This window comes from Stigmatopora argus, chromosome 24, assembly GCF_051989625.1.
Source record: "Stigmatopora argus isolate UIUO_Sarg chromosome 24, RoL_Sarg_1.0, whole genome shotgun sequence".
Lineage (NCBI taxonomy): Eukaryota > Metazoa > Chordata > Actinopteri > Syngnathiformes > Syngnathidae > Stigmatopora > Stigmatopora argus.
This window is the reverse complement of record NC_135410.1, coordinates 4,412,000-4,437,848: the sequence shown is the minus strand read 5'-3', so window position 1 is coordinate 4,437,848 and position 25,849 is coordinate 4,412,000. Positions and strand designations below refer to the sequence as shown.

Below are 25,849 nucleotides of genomic sequence, written 5' to 3'. Positions count from 1 at the left end.
GCGACTGGCGGTCCAGCCGGTACGGGGAATATTGTGCGTGGCTTCGGCACGGGTGCGACTGGCGGTCCAGCCGGCATGGGGAATATTGTGCGTGGCTTCGGCACGGGTGCGACTGGCAGTCCAGCCGGCACGGGGAATATTGTGCGTGACTTCGGCACGGTTGCGACTGGCGGTCAAGCCGGCACGGGTGCGACTGGCGGTCCAGCCGGTACGGGGAATATTGTGCGTGGCTTCGGCACGGGTGCGACTGGCGGTCCAGCCGGCATGGGGAAAATTGTGTGTGGCTTCGCCATGGGTGCGACTGGCGGTCCAGCCGGCACGGGGAATATTGTGCTTGACTTCGGCACGGGTGCGACTGGCGGTCCAGCCGGTACGGGGAATATTGTGCGTGGCTTCGGCACGGGTGCGACTGGCAGTCCAGCCGGCACGGGGAATATTGTGCGTGACTTCGGCACGGTTGCGACTGGCGGTCCAGCCGGCACGGGGAATATTGTGCGTGGATTCGCCAAGGGTGCGACTGGCGGTCAAGCCGCCATGGGTGCGACTGGCGGTCCAGCCGGTACGGGGAATATTGTGCGTGGCTTTGGCACGGGTGCGACTGGCGGTCCAGCCGGCATGGGGAATATTGTGCGTGGCTTCGGCACGGGTGCGACTGGCAGTCCAGCCGGCACGGGGAATATTGTGCGTGACTTCGGCACGGTTGCGACTGGCGGTCCAGCCGGCACGGGGAATATTGTGCGTGGATTCGCCAAGGGTGCGACTGGCGGTCAAGCCGCCATGGGTGCGAATGGCGGTCCAGCCGGTACGGGGAATATTGTGCGTGGCTTTGGCACGGGTGCGACTGGCGGTCCAGCCGGCATGGGGAAAATTGTGTGTGGCTTCGCCATGGGTGCGACTGGCGGTCCAGCCGGCACGGGGAATATTGTGCTTGACTTCGGCACGGGTGCGACTGGCGGTCCAGCCGGTATGGGGAATATTGTGCGTGGCTTCGGCACGGGTGCGACTGGCGGTCCAGCCAGCACGGGGAATATTGTGCGTGACTTCGGCACGGTTGCAACTGGCGGTCCAGCCGGCACGGGGAATATTGTGCGTGGCTTCGCCACGGGTGCGACTGACGGTCCAGCCGGCACGGGGAATATTGTGCGTGGCTTCGGCACAGGTGCGACTGGCGGTCCAGTTGGCACTGGGAATATTGTGCGTGGCTTCGCCACGAGTGCGACTGGCGTTCCAGCCGGCACGGGGAATATTGTGCGTGGCTTTGACATGGGTGCGACTGGCGGTCAAGCCGGCACGGGGAATATTGTGCACGGCTTCGGCACGGGTGCGACTGGCGGTCAAGCCGGCACGGGTGCAACTGGTGGTCCAGGCGGCACAGGGAATATAGTGCGTGGCTTCGGCACCGGTGCGACTGGCGGTCCAGCCGGCACGGGGAATATTGTGCGTGGCTTCGCCAAGGGTGCGACTGGCGGTCAAGCCGGCACGGGTGCGACTGGCGGTCCAGACGGTATGGGGAATATTGTGCGTGGCTTCGGCACGGGTGCGACTGGCGGTCCAGTTAGCACGGGGAATATTGTGCGTGGCTTCGCCACAAGTGCGACTGGCGTTCCAGCCGGCACGGGGAATATTGTGCGTGGCTTTGACATGGGTGCGACTGGCGGTCAAGCCGGCACGGGGAATATTGTGCGTGGCTTTGGCACGGGTGCGACTGGCGGTCAAACCGGCACGGGGAATATTGTGCGCGGCTTTGGCACGGGTGCGACTGGCGGTCAAGCCGGCACGGGTGCGACTGGCGGTCCAGCCGGCACGGGTGCGACTGGCTGTCCAGCCGGTACGGGGAATATTGTGCGTGGCTTCGGCATGGGTGCGACTGGCGGTCCAACCGGCACGGGGAATATTGTGCGTGGCTTCGCCACCGGTGCGACTGGCGGTCCAGCCCGCACGGGGAATATTGTGCGTGGCTTCGCCATGGGTGCGACTGGCAGTCAAGCCGGCACGGGGAATATTGTGCGCGGCTTCGGCACAGGTGCGATTGGCGGTCAAGCCGGCACGGGTGCGACTGGCGGTCCAGCCGGCACAGGGAATATAGTGCGTGGCTTCGGCACCGGTCCGACTGGCGGTCCAGCCGGCACTGGGAATATTGTGCGTGGGTTCGGCACGGGTGCAACTGGCGGTCCAGCCTGCACGGGGAATATAGTGCGTGGCTTCGGCACGGGTGCGACTGGCAGTCCAGCCGGCACGGGGAATATTGTGCGTGGCTTCGGCACGGGTGCGACTGGCGGTCCAGCCGGTACAGGGAATATTGTGCGTGGCTTCGGCATGGGTGCGACTGGCGGTCCAACCGGCACGGGGAATATTGTGCGTGGCTTCGCCACCGGTGCGACTGGCAGTCCAGCCCGCACGGGGAATATTGTGTGTGGCTTCGCCATGGGTGCGACTGGCGGTCCAGCCGGCACGGGGAATATTGTGCGCGGCTTCGGCACAGGTGCGACTGGCGGTCAAGCCGGCACGGGTGCGACTGGCGGTCCAGCCGGGACAGGGAATATAGTGCGTGGCTTCGGCACCGGTTCGACTGGCGGTCCAGCCGGCACTGGGAATATTGTGCGTGGGTTCGGCACGGGTGCAACTGGCAGTCCAGCCGGCACGGGGAACATTGTGCGTGACTTCGGCACGGGTGCGACTGGCGGTCCAGCCGGCACGGGGAATATTGTGCGTGGCTTCGCCACGGGTGCGACTGGCGGTCCAGCCGGCACGGGGAATATTGTGCGTGGCTTCGCCATGGGTGCGACTGACGGTCCAGCCGGCACGGGGAATATTGTGCGTGACTTCGGCACGGTTGCGACTGGCGGTCCAGCCGGCACGGGGAATATTGTGCGTGGATTCGCCAAGGGTGCGACTGGCGGTCAAGCCGCCATGGGTGCGACTGGCGGTCCAGCCGGTACGGGGAATATTGTGCGTGGCTTTGGCACGGGTGCGACTGGCGGTCCAGCCGGCATGGGGAATATTGTGCGTGGCTTCGGCACGGGTGCGACTGGCAGTCCAGCCGGCACGGGGAATATTGTGTGTGACTTCGGCACGGTTGCGACTGGCGGTCCAGCCGGCACGGGGAATATTGTGCGTGGATTCGCCAAGGGTGCGACTGGCGGTCAAGCCGCCATGGGTGCGACTGGCGGTCCAGCCGGTACGGGGAATATTGTGCGTGGCTTTGGCACGGGTGCGACTGGCGGTCCAGCCGGCATGGGGAAAATTGTGTGTGGCTTCGCCATGGGTGCGACTGGCGGTCCAGCCGGCACGGGGAATATTGTGCTTGACTTCGGCACGGGTGCGACTGGCGGTCCAGCCGGTACGGGGAATATTGTGCGTGGCTTCGGCACGGGTGCGACTGGCGGTCCAGCCAGCACGGGGAATATTGTGCGTGACTTCGGCACGGTTGCGACTGGCGGTCCAGCCGGCACGGGGAATATTGTGCGTGGCTTCGCCACGGGTGCGACTGACGGTCCAGCCGGCACGGGGAATATTGTGCGTGGCTTCGGCACAGGTGCGACTGGCGGTCCAGTTGGCACTGGGAATATTGTGCGTGGCTTCGCCACGAGTGCGACTGGCGTTCCAGCCGGCACGGGGAATATTGTGCGTGGCTTTGACATGGGTGCGACTGGCGGTCAAGCCGGCACGGGGAATATTGTGCACGGCTTCGGCACGGGTGCGACTGGCGGTCAAGCCGGCACGGGTGCAACTGGTGGTCCAGGTGGCACAGGGAATATAGTGCGTGGCTTCGGCACCGGTGCGACTGGCGGTCCAGCCGGCACGGGGAATATTGTGCGTGGCTTCGCCAAGGGTGCGACTGGCGGTCAAGCCGGCACGGGTGCGACTGGCGGTCCAGACGGTATGGGGAATATTGTGCGTGGCTTCGCCACAAGTGCGACTGGCGTTCCAGCCGGCACGGGGAATATTGTGCGTGGCTTTGACATGGGTGCGACTGGCGGTCAAGCCGGCACGGGGAATATTGTGCGTGGCTTTGGCACGGGTGCGACTGGCGGTCAAACCGGCACGGGGAATATTGTGCGCGGCTTTGGCACGGGTGCGACTGGCGGTCAAGCCGGCACGGGTGCGACTGGCGGTCCAGCCGGCACGGGTGCGACTGGCTGTCCAGCCGGTACGGGGAATATTGTGCGTGGCTTCGGCATGGGTGCGACTGGCGGTCCAACCGGCACGGGGAATATTTTGCGTGGCTTCGCCACCGGTGCGACTGGCGGTCCAGCCCGCACGGGGAATATTGTGCGTGGCTTCGCCATGGGTGCGACTGGCAGTCAAGCCGGCACGGGGAATATTGTGCGCGGCTTCGGCACAGGTGCGATTGGCGGTCAAGCCGGCACGGGTGCGACTGGCGGTCCAGCCGGCACAGGGAATATAGTGCGTGGCTTCGGCACCGGTCCGACTGGCGGTCCAGCCGGCACTGGGAATATTGTGCGTGGGTTCGGCACGGGTGCAACTGGCGGTCCAGCCTGCACGGGGAATATAGTGCGTGGCTTCGGCACGGGTGCGACTGGCAGTCCAGCCGGCACGGGGAATATTGTGCGTGGCTTCGGCACGGGTGCGACTGGCGGTCCAGCCGGTACAGGGAATATTGTGCGTGGCTTCGGCATGGGTGCGACTGGCGGTCCAACCGGCACGGGGAATATTGTGCGTGGCTTCGCCACCGGTGCGACTGGCAGTCCAGCCCGCACGGGGAATATTGTGTGTGGCTTCGCCATGGGTGCGACTGGCGGTCCAGCCGGCACGGGGAATATTGTGCGCGGCTTCGGCACAGGTGCGACTGGCGGTCAAGCCGGCACGGGTGCGACTGGCGGTCCAGCCGGGACAGGGAATATAGTGCGTGGCTTCGGCACCGGTTCGACTGGCGGTCCAGCCGGCACTGGGAATATTGTGCGTGGGTTCGGCACGGGTGCAACTGGCAGTCCAGCCGGCACGGGGAACATTGTGCGTGACTTCGGCACGGGTGCGACTGGCGGTCCAGCCGGCACGGGGAATATTGTGCGTGGCTTCGCCACGGGTGCGACTGGCGGTCCAGCCGGCACGGGGAATATTGTGCGTGGCTTCGCCATGGGTGCGACTGACGGTCCAGCCGGCACGGGGAATATTGTGCGTGACTTCGGCACGGTTGCGACTGGCGGTCCAGCCGGCACGGGGAATATTGTGCGTGGATTCGCCAAGGGTGCGACTGGCGGTCAAGCCGCCATGGGTGCGACTGGCGGTCCAGCCGGTACGGGGAATATTGTGCGTGGCTTTGGCACGGGTGCGACTGGCGGTCCAGCCGGCATGGGGAATATTGTGCGTGGCTTCGGCACGGGTGCGACTGGCAGTCCAGCCGGCACGGGGAATATTGTGTGTGACTTCGGCACGGTTGCGACTGGCGGTCCAGCCGGCACGGGGAATATTGTGCGTGGATTCGCCAAGGGTGCGACTGGCGGTCAAGCCGCCATGGGTGCGACTGGCGGTCCAGCCGGTACGGGGAATATTGTGCGTGGCTTTGGCACGGGTGCGACTGGCGGTCCAGCCGGCATGGGGAAAATTGTGTGTGGCTTCGCCATGGGTGCGACTGGCGGTCCAGCCGGCACGGGGAATATTGTGCTTGACTTCGGCACGGGTGCGACTGGCGGTCCAGCCGGTACGGGGAATATTGTGCGTGGCTTCGGCACGGGTGCGACTGGCGGTCCAGCCAGCACGGGGAATATTGTGCGTGACTTCGGCACGGTTGCGACTGGCGGTCCAGCCGGCACGGGGAATATTGTGCGTGGCTTCGCCACGGGTGCGACTGACGGTCCAGCCGGCACGGGGAATATTGTGCGTGGCTTCGGCACAGGTGCGACTGGCGGTCCAGTTGGCACTGGGAATATTGTGCGTGGCTTCGCCACGAGTGCGACTGGCGTTCCAGCCGGCACGGGGAATATTGTGCGTGGCTTTGACATGGGTGCGACTGGCGGTCAAGCCGGCACGGGGAATATTGTGCACGGCTTCGGCACGGGTGCGACTGGCGGTCAAGCCGGCACGGGTGCAACTGGTGGTCCAGGTGGCACAGGGAATATAGTGCGTGGCTTCGGCACCGGTGCGACTGGCGGTCCAGCCGGCACGGGGAATATTGTGCGTGGCTTCGCCAAGGGTGCGACTGGCGGTCAAGCCGGCACGGGTGCGACTGGCGGTCCAGACGGTATGGGGAATATTGTGCGTGGCTTCGCCACAAGTGCGACTGGCGTTCCAGCCGGCACGGGGAATATTGTGCGTGGCTTTGACATGGGTGCGACTGGCGGTCAAGCCGGCACGGGGAATATTGTGCGTGGCTTTGGCACGGGTGCGACTGGCGGTCAAACCGGCACGGGGAATATTGTGCGCGGCTTTGGCACGGGTGCGACTGGCGGTCAAGCCGGCACGGGTGCGACTGGCGGTCCAGCCGGCACGGGTGCGACTGGCTGTCCAGCCGGTACGGGGAATATTGTGCGTGGCTTCGGCATGGGTGCGACTGGCGGTCCAACCGGCACGGGGAATATTTTGCGTGGCTTCGCCACCGGTGCGACTGGCGGTCCAGCCCGCACGGGGAATATTGTGCGTGGCTTCGCCATGGGTGCGACTGGCAGTCAAGCCGGCACGGGGAATATTGTGCGCGGCTTCGGCACAGGTGCGATTGGCGGTCAAGCCGGCACGGGTGCGACTGGCGGTCCAGCCGGCACAGGGAATATAGTGCGTGGCTTCGGCACCGGTCCGACTGGCGGTCCAGCCGGCACTGGGAATATTGTGCGTGGGTTCGGCACGGGTGCAACTGGCGGTCCAGCCTGCACGGGGAATATAGTGCGTGGCTTCGGCACGGGTGCGACTGGCAGTCCAGCCGGCACGGGGAATATTGTGCGTGGCTTCGGCACGGGTGCGACTGGCGGTCCAGCCGGTACAGGGAATATTGTGCGTGGCTTCGGCATGGGTGCGACTGGCGGTCCAACCGGCACGGGGAATATTGTGCGTGGCTTCGCCACCGGTGCGACTGGCAGTCCAGCCCGCACGGGGAATATTGTGTGGCTTCGCCATGGGTGCGACTGGCGGTCCAGCCGGCACGGGGAATATTGTGCGCGGCTTCGGCACAGGTGCGACTGGCGGTCAAGCCGGCACGGGTGCGACTGGCGGTCCAGCCGGCACAGGGAATATAGTGCGTGGCTTCGGCACCGGTTCGACTGGCGGTCCAGCCGGCACTGGGAATATTGTGCGTGGGTTCGGCACGGGTGCAACTGGCAGTCCAGCCGGCACGGGGAACATTGTGCGTGACTTCGCCACGGGTGCGACTGGCGGTCCAGCCGGCACGGGGAATATTGTGCGTGGCTTCGCCACGGGTGCGACTGGCGGTCCAGCCGGCACGGGGAATATTGTGCGTGGCTTCGCCATGGGTGCGACTGACGGTCCAGCCGGCACGGGGAATATTGTGCGTGGCTTCGGCACGGGTGCGACTGGCGGTCCAGCCGGTACGGGGAATATTGTGCGTGGCTTCAGCACGGGTGCGACTGGCGGTCCAACCGGCACGGGGAATATTGTGCGTGGCTTCGCCACCGGTGCGACTGGCGGTCCAGCCCGCACGGGGAATATTGTGCGTGGCTTCGCCATGGGTGCGACTGGCGGTCCAGCCGGCACGGGGAATATTGTGCGCGGCTTCGGCACAGGTGCGACTGGCGGTCAAGCCGGCACGGGTGCGACTGGCGGTCCAGCCGGCACAGGGAATATAGTGCGTGGCTTCGGCACCGGTCCGACTGGCGGTCCACCCGGCACTGGGAATATTGTGCGTGGGTTCGGCACGGGTGCAACTGGCGGTCCAGCCTGCACGGGGAATGTAGTGCGTGGCTTCGGCACGGGTGCGACTGGCAGTCCAGCCGGCACGGGGAATATTGTGCGTGGCTTCGGCACGGGTGCGACTGGCGGTCCAGCCGGCACAGGGAATATTGTGCGTGGCTTAGGCACAGGTGCGACTGGCGTTCCAGACGGCACGGGGAATATTGTTCGTGGCTTCAGCACGGGTGCGACTGGCGTTCCAGACGGCACGGGGAGTGTTGTGCGTGGCTTCGGCACGGGTGCGACTGGCGGTCCAGCTGGCACGGAGAGTCTTGTGCGTGGCTTCGGCACGGGAATGCGGGAAGCTTGGACGGGCGAGGTCGAGCGAGGAGCTTGGACGGGCGAGGTTGAGCAAGGAGCTTGGACGGGCGGGGTCGAGCGAGGAGCTTGTTCAGGGGCTTGAGCATCCAGCCCCTGCTTTTGCTTCTCCCTGCGGCGCGGCGCTCGCCGCCTCCTCTGGGAGGATGGCGCAGCAGGCCGGCCGCCATGTGGCGGACCATTATAGATGGCCAGCCGACACGGGAAAAAAACCTCGCTGCTGTGCCTCCCCACAAAACAAGAAGGGCGGTGTTCGAAACTCTTACCTGAGCCTCCCCGCCGGCCGGCACGTGGTGGTTCAGTGTAGATGGCCAGCCGACACGGCAAATCCTGGTTGTGGTAATCCAGGTCGGAGTAATCCGAGAAGAAGTTGGGGCCAACATCCTCCGGGGGGATTAATCGAAGTCCAAATCGGCTGAGGGAATCACAGTCTGAGTCCGGGTACTCTCACTTAGTTGTGCAAGTAGCCAGGAGCGACGGAGTGAGCGATGGGCCGGGTTATCGGTGGAGTATGAACTGGGTGGCTGGCGTCGGTGAGAGCATCGTCGGCTTCCCCCTGGGTCCATGTGGTCGGATCGTTCTGTTACGTCAACGGGAGACGTCGGGGTGAGGTAGGAGGGATTGGGACACAGTCGCGAGGAAGCAGGTGAGGACGAGGCAAATTGTGCTCATAACCAAAACTTTAATAACTTAGGAGGGACCTTACAAAATAACAAGGACTTGGGAAACGAAACATGAAACCAAACCGGACAAGGGAAAACACGTGGCATCGAGGAATAAGGTAACATGGATGCATGGGAAGGAAATTTAGGCAGACGATCTGACAATGTCATTATACACAGTGGGGTTTAAATAGACACATCAGGAACTAATTTCGAATTACGCGAAGCTACGTGAACACAACGGCAAGGCAGGAGGGACAAACGAGAGAAGTGACAGTATAGTTCCCTTCAAAAAGAGTGCATTTAGCCAAAGCACCTTCTCTGTCCGTGCCACACATATGTGTAACCCAATACCAATTGTCATAGGTCAACTCCCGTCTCTGAACCTCTTCACCAAATATTTAAAGCCTAGCTGTTAGACAAACAAAACTGTGATCACAATCTTGTCCAAAACTGTGCTACTTGTGTGCGTGTTTGTGTGTTGTGTGGGTGTGTGAATATGCCTAGTATGTGTCATCGTTTATCTTCAACTTAGACAAGGGACTAAAGATGGCTACTATATTTAGTCCCTTGTGTAAGTTGAAGATAAACAATGACACATACTAGACATATTCACACACCTATACTCATCTTATACGGGGGCAGCTTATACGCGAGAAATTGTAAAATTCAAAAATTTCAAGGCAATTTTCTGGGTGCGGCTTACACGCGCGGGCGGCTTATATGCGAATACATACGGTAAATATTTATCATCCTTCCTTATTAAGTCGTGGGTGTAGTCTGCCTTTTGCCCGAAGTCAGCTGGGTTAGGCTCCCGCAGCCCTTTCGAGGATGCGTGGTAAGGAAAATGAACGAAAAAGGTTCTTACTAATTAGACTCAAGTTCCTGCAGTCTACACTAACAGAAAGAAGAAAATGATGTGAGCATAGCCATATACACAGACACACAATAAATCAGTATAAAACAACTTTTAAGTAGCTTGCAACTTAATTTCAATGATACATCCCACTATCCTGCATATAACCAACCCCCACAGACCCATTTTCCACTCACCATTTTCTGTGGGAACATAGATGTTAAGATAGAGACAGTCCTCACTCTGGTCCTGGACATAAGAGGATACAATGTCGATACTGTTGGTGAACCACACTGGTAGCATTACATCAGGAAGGCGGCCATCCACAATGTTTTGGGGGCACACTGGGGCAAAGTGTGTTGCATTGCGGGTACCCGACCATTGCTCAGATGGCTCAGGTGGCTGAAAGCGGTGCTCGCCTGTGGGTGGGGCAGCAAATGGGACGCCAAGAAACTGTACTACAGGTCCCAAAATCTCATTGTTCAACTCCTTTTTGATTCCTCTGAGCTTGCCATTGGTGGTAGTGACCACTGGGTCATTTTCATCAAGTTTCTCGGCCTCTACAGTTAACATGCTTACTATGAGGAGACCTAGCCATAGAAAAGTCGGCCATTTGCCAGACCTTGTGTGACACTCCAAATGCATGTATCCCATTTCCTTGCTGAATGTATAAGGCTGACGCATGAGATGTCCGGTCCAAAGATGTTTCCTCCATATAACCATTGCTTGAGTCCAAGAAGTGAATTAGTTTAATTTTTCAGACAGATGACTGAATATGACATTTCAGAGTATGAATATGAAATGCTTAATCCAACCCCTGCAAAAAAAGAAGAAAAAAGTGACACAATTAGTACTGAGGAAAATACATAAAGGAAGGTTCGCAGGTCAAGGCCACCCCAACCCCTCGGAAAAAAATTGTACTAATAAATACATAAATACACAATATATAAATAAATATACCCATAACACAAACCATAAATAATCAATAAATAAGGACTAAATAAATAAGTAGTCAAATTAGATAAGTAGTCACATAAATAAGTAGACCAAGTACATAAGGTGACTAAAGTGGTTAGCAGCCTATGGAGTTCTAGTACAACATAAGAAATTATTCTAGTTTGGGTCATCGTAGGTGAAGAACTCGAGTTGATGCAGTTATTACAATTTTGTTGCTTTATCACTCACAATAGATTGGTTAATTTACATTACAAAAAAACAGAAGTCATATTTAAATGTTCAGATATTAAGATGTGTTAGACAGTTTTTATGATTTGAATGAGGCAAAATAACATACCTTTCTCTCTCGAATATATTGTGCGTCCACAAAGCACGGACAAATAGGCTTAAGGACAGTTTTTTCCCCACATCCATCAGAAATCTAAACTCGCGCTAACATAACACACATTCCCCTCTGCGGTATATGAACAGATGTTTGGTTGGTGATCTGCCTCCTACTAGCTGACTGAGGAAAGGTAAGTGGAAGACAGTGAGAGGTAAGCGAGAGGTAAGCGACCTGTATCCTCAACAGCGGAATGACAAATTACAAGTCCGTAACTTACACTTATTAGGTCTTTTGCCGATTAAACGTAGCTTATGGAGAAGCACCATCAATTTCGTCACACGCAGTTTCTGCGTGTGATGACAAGTAGGCTTTTGTGTTGTGATAATGACGACAGGGCCTATGTCCGATTATTATTATTATATTATTATAATCATTTGTTTCAGATGTATGCTGTCATTATTTTTGGGTATAAAATTGAATTTGGTGTTCAAAACGTTTTTTCAAACTTGAGTCTTGAAAAAGAGCGTGTCATCTTATATTTGGGCCAAAACGGTAGATCCTACACACAAATCCCACCACCACGAAAAGGTGATGACAAATACTGTGATCCTTTTTCACTTCGCGGCTTCAACTTTTGTGGCTTCACTACAACACAGATTTTTTTGTAATATAAAAGAAAAATCATAAAAATGTCAAAATTCATGCTGAAATTCGTGAATTATAGTTCGGCTTGCCACTAAGAAAAAGGCAGAAGACAGGACTGTCACTCAACTCAGCACCAAACAAAATGGCGGACAGAGGGCTGTGGCAGTCATTTTTATCTGAAAATATAACTCTGAGTGGCCGGGAGAATCTGTGAGGGTTGATTTTGATCATAAATGTGAGCCCTGTGCGACCTTGAGCCGTGGCGCTAATTTGAAAATAGAACTTGCTTGGTGAACTGAACGGCGGAGAGCATCAGCAAAGGGGGATATTTTTTCAGAAATGCGAGCCACGGGCAACGTTACGCAGAATGCCGTGGTCCTAAACCATAAATAGAGCTCACTTTGATATTGATATCGATATCAATATCGATAACAGGGCCTCAAATGAGTCCTGTATTGTTATTTTTCGTCACTACCTCCCCGGGTCAGGAGTGGGTATTGCGCGCCTGCTGCCTTCCTTGGATGTAGTAGCCGTTTCTCAGGCTCCCTCTCCGGAACCGAACCCTGATTCTCCGTTACCCGTGCTCACCATGGTATCAATCCAACCCTCAAAAACTATTTTATGGCTATAAAACCTCTACTGGAGCTACAGCTGCGACACATAAAAATAATCAATAAATTAATGCACAAAAATTGGGTAAAATCCACTTCCTAGCAGCATTTCATGATTAAATACAAATACTGGAGCATTTCAGACATTAAAACCAGGCCAGGGGGTGATTTTCCCGGGAAAAGACAGCGATGAACGTCAATGGCGTACGGGCAAACATTGCCCGAAAATGGGGTAAAATCCAGCCGAAAAAAGCATTTATTGATTAAATACAAATACTGGAGCTTTTTAGACATCAGAACCGGGCCCGAAGTATCATTTCCCCGGTAAAAAGACAGCAATGAACGTCGATACGTCCATACATGAAATGACAAAAAATGCACTAAAATTAGGTAAAATCCACAACCTAGCAGCATTTATTGACTGAATACAAATACTGGAGCTCTTGAGACATTACAACCAGGCCAGGGGGTGATTTCCTCGGGAAAAGATAGCGATGGACGTCAATGGCGAAACGGCAAAAATTAAACTGGGGTAAAATCCACATCCTAGCAGCATTTAGTGATTAAATACAAACACTGGAGCTTAAATACAAAGACTGGCGCTTTTCAGATATCAGAACCGGGCCCACAATTGAAATATTATTTAGGAATATAGCCATATTATACTCACCAAAAATTCTTTTTAACTGTACACAATATCCATCCTCCTTTATTTCTTCCTTCTTTCCTATCGCCATTGAAGCTAATGATGAAAGTCGAGCCTGTCCTGTCATATTTCCGGCATAGTCCGTCTTGAAAATGGCTTTAAATCAACACAACAATATATTTGCTTGTGCAGCTAAGTTAGCGCACTGAAAGTGCCGCACACACCATTTTCTGTAACAGGCTTGCTAGCTTCGGAGTTGACCGCCCTTTCTTAATGATGTCCATTTTTTTCTGGAAAAGTCCGTCTGGAAAATAGCTTTGTGAGCGAACAGAATCCATTTGTTTTTGCTTCTGTCGGCCATTGTGGGTGGAGTTTGCGATCTGTGGCTGCCTCACTATGGCTTTGGCCCGCCTACTAGCCAATCATAGTTGGTGAAAGCAATGACGTATCTCAGCCAGCAAAATGCTAATGCGTATGAAAAGGCATTGTGGGGTTGCCAACTCGAAATCTGATTGGTTAAAAGCAACAGTCTAGTTTAATGCAGCAGAGTCCGCAGAGCTGATTTGAAGGCTTTGAGCAGATCTGATCTGGCAACAAATAATGGCTGAAATATGATTGGTTAAATGCTTCAATATGAAAACACACATCTGGAAGCAGTGCAACCAGGGGGAAAAGCAATGAAAGGAAGCTAACAGACCATTTGGAATAATGAGTATTGATGGACAAAATATAATATGATTCAGATATTTCTTAGGCCAGCAGAGAAGGCCTTGAAGGCCCTGACGGCCCGTCACTGATTTATATATATATAGGGACAGGAACAGGCTGAATAAGCTGGTCAGGAGGGCCAGCTCTGTTCTGGGCTGTCCTCTGGACTCTGTGGAGGAAGTGGGAGAGCGGAGAATGCTGACCAGGATGATGTCCATCATGGACAGCACCTCCCACCCCCTGCATGAGTCTGTGGAGTCCCTCCGAAGCTCCTTTGCAATAGACTGCGGCACCCTCATTGCAGGAAGGAGCGCTTCCGCAGATCCTTCCTCCCATCAGCTGTCAGGCTCTTTAACAAAAAAATGGCTGAGTGTTAAGACCTACCGTATGCATGCATGTACATTTATGTGTATGTATGTATATATGTGCTAAGCAACACGCTTATTTATTTATATATTTATTCATGTATTTATTTATTAACTTACTTATTACCTATCTATCTATGTCTAAAATGCCTTTCCTATTCCTGCATCCTCACCTTATTGCTACTGTGACAACGAAATTTCCCGAATACCGGATGAATAAAGTTATCCAATCCAATCCAATATATATATATATATATATATATATATATATATATATATATATATATATATATATATATATATATATAGGTGAATGCTGAGATATATTTTCCCCCTAGAAAAAGTAGTGCGCAGTGAATGCTGGGCTATATAGTTCTTTTGTCAACCAATTGACAGCGGCCGTCATTTACTAGGGGGGATTTACAAAAGAACTCCTGCCGCTAGATGTTGGCGTCAATAGAGCATTCAGAGCTAGACTGTGAACTATATATATAAATGTATTATATATGGATCAATATTGAGCCGCAACAGCTCTCGCAACTACGGCAAGCAGCCCCCGACTCTATTTCCGGTGCAAGGTGAATGCTGAGATATATAAAACGGCGTTTCATTTCTGTTGAGCTCGATCTAGCCCAGGGGTGGGCAAACCGGTCCTCAAGGGCCGCTCTGGGTGCAGGGTTTTTTTCCAACCGATATAGCACAGACAGTTTAACCAATGAGATTTCTGCAGAAAACAAGAAGCACCTGACTGCAATCCACTGATTGCACTTGTAGGACACCAGATTGGTGAAAAAATGTTCTCTTTATGGGTTGGAACTTAAACCCGCACCCACTGCGGCCCTTTGTGGAATAGTTTGCCCACCCCTGATCTAGCACATTAATTCTATGTTCGCTGTCATTCCCAGTGGAAGTCTCAACTGTGGTCCGAGTTTTCAGGAAGGTAGAAATTACTGACTCGATTAATGACGACTTTGGTGAGACGGAGACGTGCTTGTTGGATGGCGCATTCGCCCACCTGTTCAACATGAGTTATTATGCTATTGCTTTGTCACGAAAATACTAATACTTTAACCTTGGAGAAAATTAAAAAAAAACTGTTGTTTATTCATTTTGGGAGTGACTGGAGTTGTCAGAAAGCTGATTTGTAATCTAGGTATTAATAAAGTTTGGCTGACCTATCTGACTGTTTTGTTGACATTCCGTTTAGCACAGCACCATCTAGTGGATTCATAACGTAACCCCAGCCTCTATTGTAGACCCGTATAATGCGGTGCGGTAGTCCAGTGTAATGCGGAGCGGTGCGCCTTACAATGTGGTGCGCCTTATATTTGGAAAAAAATTAAACTGTCATTCATTGAGGGTGCGCCTTATAATGCGGTGCGCCTTATAGTCGTGAAAATACGGTATTTGTTACTTTGTGAGCATAGGTGGTGAATTAGAACAATCCAAATCATGTTTTTCCATTAAAATATCCTATTTTAAGGTTATTTTTAAGAGGGTGGGAACTGATGTACCGTAATTACTCGAATATAACACGCAGATTTTTGCTATATAATTAATTCCAATAGTTGGGGGTGCGTGTTATAATCAATAACTAAAATAAATTACAAATTTTCGATCGAAAAAAGCATTGTCAAACTCACTTTGACGCACGGATTTTACGTCATCTCGTAAAGCCGACGCACGGATTTTACGTCATCTTGTAAAGCCGACGCACGGATTTTACGTCATCTCGTAAAGCCGAGACCACCACTGCCCCCCTCTAGCCTCGTACTCGTCTCAGTTCACCCTCTCTCAGTTCAGTGTTATAATCAATAACTAAAATAAATTACAAATTTTCGATCGAAAAAAGCATTGTCAAACTCACTTTGACGCACGGATTTTACATCATCTCGTAAAGCCGACGCACGGATTTTACGTCATCTTGTAAAGCCGACGCACGGATTTTACGTCATCTCGTAAAGCCGAGACCACCACTGCCCCCCTCTAGCCTCGTACTTGTCTCAGTTCACCCTCTCTCAGTTCAGTGTTATAATCAATAACTAAAATAAATTACAAATTTTCGATCGAAAAAAGCATTGTCAAACTCACTTTGACGCACGGATTTTACGTCATCTCGTAAAGCCAATCGGATGATGTGTTGTGGGAGGAAGAGGAAGTGGATGAAGGAAGCGTGGACGTTGATAGGATTCTCAACGAAGAGATGTATGAGGAGACGGATGAGAGGACAGACAAAGAGAGAGAGGAACTCTTCATTTGAAGGATTCTAATGAATAAATTTGTTTGAACAAAACAATCGTGAAACGAAGAAAAAAAGGTAAAATTTCTGATTTTTGTCAGCGGGAAATTTTAGGTGCGCACTACATTCGAGTACTGCGTTTTTCCAGATGTTTTTGGCCCAAAATTACCTGCGTGTTATTTTCGAGTGCGCGTTATATTCGAGTAATTACGGTAATTGTATTTAGTTATTTTATATGGGGAAAAATTGATTTGTGATACGAGTAAATTGACATACGTGCTCGGTCCCAGAATGCATTAAGCTCGTATCTCAAGGTATTACTGTATTGAGGTGGTAGGCAAAGGTTGCCTACATTGTTTCTGTAAGTATAACTATTATTATTATTATTGATTTATTAGTATTAAGAAGTTGTCAAAATGTGGTGTTTGTGATATCTCCACTTACGAATGTTTTTAGGTACGAAGTTTTAAGGTTACGAAAGCTTTTAATATGTAAATGAGTATCTCAAGATAGGAAAACAAGATCCAAGTTACAAAATCCCCCCAATCGTCAATGCATTTCCCATATCTGTTATTTTATTTGGAAATTGCCGTGGATGCATTGATTCTCACTTTACCATCTCGCTACACTCTACTGGGCTTTCATTGGCTTTCTCACAACAACCACTATCCATATTTCAAGCTTATCTTATGTACTTTTGAACGCCGTTCGTCGTCAGTGTTTTTTTTTAGTTTTTCCAAGTGGTGGAAGTCAGAGCACCAAAATGGTTGACACTCAGCACAAAAGAAGACATTTCACTGTAGAAGAATGACGCATTGATAAGACAAACAGTGTAGTGCCTTTTCTTCGGATTACATTACATAATTTCGCATCGCGCAGAGAAAGACGATAGCGAGCCCCTACCAGCATGTATGGATTTCGAATCGGTGATGAAAATGACTCTTAAACGGCCCGTGTAATTCAAAACTCACGCTGAAACTCGCAGGTGGAAAACAAGAGATGAAAAATGGCGGTGAAAATGGCAGAAGTCAGGGCAGTGCTGCTATTTTGGCGCTGATATGGGTGGCACTCAAGGCTGGGTGTTTTTCCAGAAGAAGAAGAAATGCGCGCCAAATAAAACAAATGTTGCGCCTTTTCTTTGGATTCCATTTCGGAGGAATAAAATCATCACTAAGATGGAGAATGCCCAAGGAGAAGTGGATTCCTCGGGATACCAAGACGATTAGAACCAAAGCCAAGAGCTTTTACGATAGTTTAGCTCAGGGATGGGCAAACCGGTCCTCGAGGGCCACTGTAGGTGCAGGTTTTTGTTCCATCCGATATAGCACAGACAGTTTAACCAATGAGATTTCTGCAGAAAACAAGAAGCACCTGACCACAATCCACTGATTGCACTTGTAGGACACCAGATTGGTGAAGAAGGTGCCCTCTCAATGGATTGGAATGAAACCCGCGCCCACTGTGACCCTTTGTGGGATAGTTTGCCCACCCCTGGTTTAGCTCCTGACGAAGACAATGAAGATGGTAGACCGGGAGGCAGCGAAATATTACGTGGAGGAAGGGTTCCCTCTTACAATTCAAGAGAATGGTTGGTTATCTTCTGGAGCAAGTTAGCCTTTTCTGCTGACATTCTTATTCGAAGAAGAAATGCCATCCTTAATCTACAAGTTCGACTGTCCTCATGTTTTAAAAAACAAGAACAAAGCCTATGTTTTGACTGATTCCATTATAACAGACAATGGTGTTTTTGGATCATTTTCTTACCAGACATGTTTTGATCCCACGCTTAGTCAGGCGAGTACAGTAATCCCACGAATATCGCGGATAATGTAGACCAGACATAGCCACAAGAAGACAAAATAAAATTAATACAACTAAGAGCAATGCCTTGGTGCCTGGATGAGCAACTGGAAAGCCTGGATCACAAAAGCCATCACAAACCGTTTCATCATGAATGTGAAGCTGTACCTCGCTGAAAGGGGTCTGCCCTTCAAGGTCTGGACTGTGCAACAGAACTTGGACTAAAACTCATATTCACCTGTTTTTGGGGATTTACAGTATTTCAAAAAAGTATTCAGTATTTCTTGAGGTACGAGTGTCCCAACATATGAGAAATTCGAGATACGAGGAAAATTCAGAGGACATTTTTTCCAAATTTGAGATACAAGCATATTAGATGTTTCCTGATGCGGTCATCTGGATTGCTGAGTATGCGAGAGGCTGCTTATGAAAACAGCATCGCTCTGTCTTTCTCCCCACATTTCCTTCGCGTAACGATATCTACGAGCACCGGCCGGCCGAACAGACTGCATTTTCTGCATTAATCGGTGCAAAGTTAAGGTCAAAACAATCTATATATTATTTTGGGGTGGCCCGGTGGGTGTGGTTTGTGCGTTGCCCTCAAAGCTCTGGGGCCGTGGGTTTGAATCCAGGGTTCAGAAAATGAATGAATGAATGATCAAATGAAAAAATTATCGAATGAACGAATAGATGAATGAATTAATATATCTTTGGTAGTTTAAATAATGTCACCATGTTGCTTAGTGCATTGGAAAACTGGCTTATTCATATAGTGGTAGTGAGGGGCCAGAAAGCAATGACGACATTGGGAACACGCTTAAAACAAAAACTAGCAAATAAAAAAAAGAGTTCCGATCTATAACTTGGAGATACAGCACTGACGTGTTCTTAGCCTGTGCTTATGTTTTCAACACAAAAAAATGATCAGAAAATCATCAAATTGACTTCACAGGACCTTTAACTCACAGCATATGTTTTCAACACAAAAAAATGATCAGAAAATCATCAAATTGACTTCACAGGACCTTTAACTCACAGCAAGCAGCAGCAGAGTAGATAAATGGATTCACATATTGCTGTTTGTTGGTACATAAAGCATTAGGACAAATAACTTTACCTACACGCCCTGACATAATGGGCGCAATTACATGCACACAGTCTGGTCAATTCATGAGCATTATGTGAATATACTGTGAGGACATGTATACAGTTTGAGGATTATTATTGCATAATGAAAAGGTTGGTCTACGTTTCACAGCCCCGAGTACAATTCAAAGTCTCTTTTTGGTGCACATTGCCTATGCTCGCCTGCAGTCTCTACACAGATGTGACATAGTAAAGTACCAGCCAGGAAAAAAAAACAATGCAGTGGTAATGGGGAGGCGCAAAGGCTGTAAAATTCCTAATACATCTTTACCATCGCTAATCCTAGTCACGATCACTGGTTGCTTGATCCTATCCGAACTGTCCACAGCCAAAATGCGGACTACTTCCTCAACTGGCTGCCATTCAGTGGTAAAGAACACATAGAAACAAAAAAAAAAACATTTGCGCTCACAATCACACCGCCATTAAGTGGGAATCAAACCCATGCTGCCTGCACCTAAGTCAGGCGAATCAATCACTAGACCATCAGTTAAAAAAATTAACAGCATTAAAAAGGTTTAGCAGTGCTTAACTGACAACAATATCTTATACAGTGGTACCTCTACTTAGGAAATCAATTGGTTCCATAAATGGTTTCCTATTTGGGATTTTTCGTAAGTAGAAGCATATTTTACATTTACATTTATTTTCACACCTATTGGGCACACTTAAAAGTCTAAATGTTTCTCTAAAATGGTCGATGCGCCTAATCAGTCGGTGCGCCTTGTTTGTGCACTAAATTATTTTTTTTGTTTGACCCTGACCGCTTGAGTGACTGGTTTTATTTCTTGCCGACACGCTACTTATTGTGATCAACACAGTGGACGTTCACCCTAAAAATAGCCTCTCCACTCATTCCAAGCGTTACGGTAAATCCATTCAAAACATCTCAGGCGAGTGGCAAGGCATTTGACTTCCGTGTGCTCGTAGCGCTTTTAACCCTCAAAAACATTCTCAATACTCAAAGAAACAGCACTTTAGCTATACAGCTACCTGACGTGAATGACAACAGAATGCGGGTGTGAGTGCTTGGAAAATGGACTGAAGCCATGGATCGAACACAATTTAACAGCGAGGAGGAATAGCTTTGCAAACAGCCTTGGAGTGATGAATTTCGGATGGCCGCCAACATAGAGGTTCCATACAAAGACAGGCAGGCAGCGTCGCATGAGTTACGTGAAGATTTGGAATGCATTGTCGATGCCTGGGCCAAAGTGCCGGCGAGCACTGTAGTTTGAGCTTTCGTCAAAGCTGGAATCACTATTACGAAACCCCACGACGAACACGCAATGTTATGGAACCCAGCATTGTTGGCCAACTCTTTATGTCGGATACAGAAGATGAGGACTTTGACAGATTTGTAGATGTTTGAATACTTTGACTTATATTTTCGTGAATATACATAACGTCAATAAAACAAAATCAAACTCAGTTTTGCTCCTGTTGCCTTTTTTAAAACATACGCTAGCATGGATGCTATGTGCTATGCTGTGTGTGATGCTAGCACAACCATAGCAGCGCGTCCTTTGATACGAAGCGCCCTATGATTTGACAAAAAAACAGAAAATACACTCACAACTGAGACTGCACCCTTGAGGGCGGTGTTTTTAGGTGTGAAAATACGGTAATTAGCATAATTTGTTCCCTGACCTTTAAATACCAAATTTGTACAAAATATGAATGCAAATGTATCAAATGTGTGTCAATGTTTTTTTTAATTTAATTTCATTATGCATTTGCCTGCAGCAAAGTATAAGTAAGCTTGGCCTTGCCATTAAAGAACACTTTGCTCACCCTTAGTTATGTACCATACTTTAGTCTAAACAAAGAGAAACCAAGATGCCTCTGAGTACTGGGAACCTGCCCTGAGCATCGGAGCTGCGACATCTGCCCTCCATCACGGATGCTCCAAGAGGCTTCCTAACACTTCCTCATCTGTTTTGACTATTGTGACTGTGTTTTGGTACACATGTACTAGGCTCAACTCACATGCATGCACATAGATAAACATGCTCAGACGTCTCACTTATGTTTTCAACACCTCCCTTTATAGTTGAGACCATGTAATTAGGACCAGCGAACGTAATAGAGCAACAGAAAAAACGTGCAAGGTCAGAACGGAGTTCAGAAGCTGTCTCAACAGTTGTTGCAAATGAACAATCCTCTTTTTTTTCCTCTTTTTTTGTGTGTGAATTTGGGAATGTCTAATGCTGAACCTGTCATTTGCAATGACTCCGGCCATGCAAAAAAGATGAAAAAGATAAGCAAATTATTTTAACCCATTAAAATGAATAAGAAATTCAAATACATTTTCCAATGAGGTAGAATTGTTAGCGTTAGTTGGGGTGTTGGTTGGTTTGTTATAACTTTTTCCCTGTATGTCCTGCCTGTGCGATTTTCACCTTTTGTGTCCCTGCGGGCTTCTCTTCCAATCGTAACCAGTTGCGTGTACTTTGTGATCAATCCTTGTCTGTCTATTTAAACCCCATGTGTTTGTTAGTCATCTGCCTTGTTTACTTCATCGCATGTTACCACGCCATGTTCCATGTACCTCGTTTCCCCATGCCTTTCTACGTCAGGTTTGTATTTGTCATTGTTTTCTAAGTCCTTGTTATTTTCTGAAGAATCCTGCCCCAGTCATTAAAGTTTTTGTGAGAGCATTCCTTCCAAGTCCTTGACTGCTTCCCTGCATTTGGGTCCATTACCTACGACACCACACTATTCGTGACAGTAGGATCCGACCAGCACTGGACCCAGCAGAAAGCTCCCGGCTGTTGGGACCTCTTGGACAATTTTGGACGACAGAGATTCTCTTGGCAGGTTTCCCGACGATGGTGATTCTCTTCTCTCGGCGAGGACTTTGAGGCCGAAGGGAGAGACCATCTCGGCGAGCACTTTGAGGCCGAGGGCAGAGACCATCTCGGCGAGCACTTTGAGGCCGAGGGCAGAGACCATCTCGGGGAGGACTTTGAGGCCAAGGGCAGAGACCCTCTCGGCGAGGACTTTGAAGCCGAGGGTGGAGATCCTCTCGGCGATGACTTTGAGGCCGAGGGCGGAGACCCTCTCGGCGAGGATTTAGAGCCCGAGGCCAGAGACCCTCTCGGCGATGCCGACAAATGAGGCCGAGGGCGGAGACCCCTCGGCGGCGACTCTGATGGCAATCACCATTCATGTTTCCCGGTCAAGGCGGCCTCCGAAGAAGCCCTGGTTTTGGGTGAGTCGCTCTGCCTCTTTGCCACCATGCACCAACACGACAGTCAGGGAAATGCAACCTGTGACTCTGCTGTCAGCTCTCCAGAGATAGTCCAGGGAGAGACGCCTGGCTACTGCCTAGTGGAATGACCCGGACGATTGTTTGACAGGCCAGCCAGGCGGGTCCTCGCGGGCCGGCCGGCATGACCGCTGGACTAGCCAAGCTGCCGCTTCCCCACGGGCCGGACCAGACGACCGCTGGACTAGCCAGCCCGACGCCTCTTCAAGGGCCGGACCGGGTAACCCGATGCTTTCTCACAAGCTGGACCGGACAACCGCTGGACCAGCTGGACTATTTTTTGAAGCCCCACCTGGTTTATTTGTTATGGACAGTCACTTTTGGGCCATCTGGGATTCGTCCCTTGAGTTTGAGTTTGATTTATTTAATAAGGGACAGCACATATTGTTGAAAATATTTATATTCATATTATGTACTCTATTTTCTCACATATAAGCCCCCCCAAGTATAAGCCACACCGTTAAAATTGCCTTAAAATTGTTGAATTTTACAATTTTTCTCATATAGGCCGCCCCTGATTGACAATTTTCACAAATGTTACTTTGAAGGGAAAATCTTTAGAAAAATCATCGCACGTAGTATTTCTGAGATACTCTGTGAATCAAAAGCACATTATTGGGTCAATATAATAAGTTAATATGCCTCTCTGTAGTTGAAGTTTAAGATGTTGTGGCGGCCAAATTGCTTCTAATGACGAAATATTTCAATTTTTGCGATGGTTCATATTTTTGCAATAGTTGTCACTTTCGAACAAGAAATAAAAAGAAAAAAATCATAGCGGAATCTTAATTTTATTTCATAATCACAAATGTACAATCATTTCCTTTATGTGTTCCGAAAGGGTGTTGCCTGCACATAGACAAATTAAAAAAGGAAGTAACGTACCGTATTTACTCGCAAATAAGCCACTTTTGTTGGAAAAAAACGATGACTGAATCGAGGGTACATCTTATATGCGCATAAAAACACGACATGCAAAAACTGTAAATTGCCAGCACCGTGACACGAGGACGTCACAACAAAATGGCGCCGTTGCGTCGGCGCGTGACATCATGACGCAAGCGAATGTGGCCGACACTTTCATTTATTTCAAAAGAGAGAAAGGATAAACAGATAAAACGCTAAACAAAAATGTATATTGACATCTGTGAATGAAATTCAAGAAGAAAAAAAATACGTATCTTGCATATAACGTGAAAAAACTCACATTCCCTGCTCGCTCGGGGCACAGCCATCTTAACCAGGTCGCGGGCAGCCATCTTACCTAGGGCAGTGCTGTCTAAACCTAGTTAAACGTGCTCTGACTGGCCAGTAGCCTTGATTTTGAAATAAAAGAAAATTCCAGATTGATTTTTTTTGTTGTATTTCTTGTTCGAAATTGGAGTATTGGAGTAATATGAACCATCGAAAGAATTGAGATATTTTGACATTAGAAGCAATATGGCTCCCAGAACATCTTAAACTTCTGGTAAGAAAATTGTAATTTCTGTAATTAAAAAGCATCAGGTTCTCATCAAGATAGACATTTCTTTTTTTCAAATTGAATAATTTGATATTTTGCATTTACAAAGACAGGCATATTAACTTCCTTATGATATTGACTCTAATAATGTGCTTCTGATTCATAAAGTATCTCAGAAATATCACTTGTGTTGATTTTTCTTAAGATTTTCCCTTCAAAGTAACACATTTGTACTCCCTATTAAAACATGAATATGGAGGTGAAAATTGGGAATCAGGGGGAGGCTTATACGGGAGAAATTGTAAAATAAAATAAAAATCAAGGCAATTTTCAGGGTGCGGCTTATATGCGAGTAAATACCCTAAGCACAACCAGGAAATGTGTCTGTAGCGGTATAATGTTCAGCAAGTCTCTGGGTGAAATAATAGCATGGGATACACATTGCGCAGGAATCAAGGCTAATATTTTAACCATCGACCGCAACACCTTTAATCAGCCTTAACAACAATTGTAATGTGCTGACATGGTAACCGCTACGAAGACATCTATCAAGGCTACTCGCGTCTGGGGAGTCAAAGTATGTTTAACTACATTAAGATGGCGACGCCCTGAGGGAGCAGTGACCACAAGTGACTTTTTTCACGTTTTATGCAAGATACGTTTATTTTTTTCTTGAATTTCATTCATAGAACTCCAATATATTTAGTTTAGCGTTTTATCTTTTTATCTTTTCTCTATTTTGAAATAAATTGTATTGCGTTATGGCGTTTCGTCTTTGTCACCTTGCTGTTTCGTGGATGTCGTATTTTTGTGCGCATACAAGTCGTAATTTTTTAGCGACAAATACATCTACTTATGAAATTAATTGATTCCAGAACTTTATTCGCAACTTGAAAATTTCGTAAGTAGAAGTGTATTTTATATGTAAATTATCTAATTAATTCCAGGGTCCTCACACATTTAGTTTGGTGACTTAAAAAGTTGTCAGTGAAATGAGCTTCATAGCATGGCCTCTTAACTTCTTGTGAGTGATTATGAGTGACTACAGCTCGTGACTTCTCTGAGGCCCTTAAATAGGGCTCATTGGATGCAAACACCCACAAACGCTACAATGGGAAAATCAAAGGAGCTCAGCATGGATCTGAAAAAGCAAATCCTTGACTTGAACAAGTCAGGAAAGTCACTTGGAGCCATTTCAAAGAAGCAGCAGGTCCCAAGAGCAACAGTGCAAACAATTGTTTGTAAGTATAAAGTGCATGGCACTGTTTTGTCACTGCCACGATCAGGAAGAAAACGCAAGCTATCACCTGCTGCTGAGAGAAAATTGGTCAGGAGGGTGAAGATTCAAACGAGGATCATCAAAAAGCAGATCTGCCAAGAATTAGAAGCTGCTGGAACACAGGTGTCAGTGTCCACAGTCAAGCGTGTTTTGCATCTCCATGGACTGAGAGGCTGCCGTGCAAGAAGGAAGCCCTAGCTCCAAAAGCGGCACTTAAGGCTCAACTGAAGTTTGCTGCTGATCACATGGACAAAGATAAGAGCTTCTGGAGGAAAGTTCTGTGGTCAGACGAAACAAAAATCGAGCTGTTTGGCCACAATGCCCAGCAATATGTTTGGAGGAGAAAAGGTGAGGCCTTTAACCCCAAGTACACCATGCCTACCATCAAGCACGGTGGTGGTAGTATTATGCTGTGGGACTGTTTTGCTGCCAATGGAACTGGTGCTTTACAGAGAGTAAATGGGATAATGAAGAAGGAGGATTACCTTCAAATTCTTCAAGATAACCTAAAGTCATCAGCCCGAAGATTCGGTCTTGGGCGCAGTTGGGTGTTCCAACAGGACAATGACCCCAAACACACATCAAAAGTGGGAATGGAATGGCTAAATCAGGCTAGAATTAAGGTTTTTAAATGGCCTTCCCAAAGTCCTGACTTAAACCCCATTGAGAATTTGTGGACAATGCTGAAGAAACAAGTCCATG

The 25,849-nt window shown here is 49.6% G+C and overlaps 1 protein-coding gene across 2 annotated transcripts in view; it reads right to left on the bottom strand.

Moving 5' to 3' along the window:
• Nucleotides 1–25,849, bottom strand: part of nlgn1 (neuroligin 1) — a 141,094-nt gene that overhangs the window by 110,847 nt on the left and 4,398 nt on the right. For both annotated transcript variants that reach the window (XM_077594672.1, XM_077594671.1), the window contains exon 2: nucleotides 9,891–10,510. In XM_077594672.1, the coding sequence (XP_077450798.1) occupies nucleotides 9,891–10,416 (526 nt within the window). In that variant the 5' untranslated portion in view covers nucleotides 10,417–10,510. The remainder of the gene's footprint in view (nucleotides 1–9,890; nucleotides 10,511–25,849) is intronic.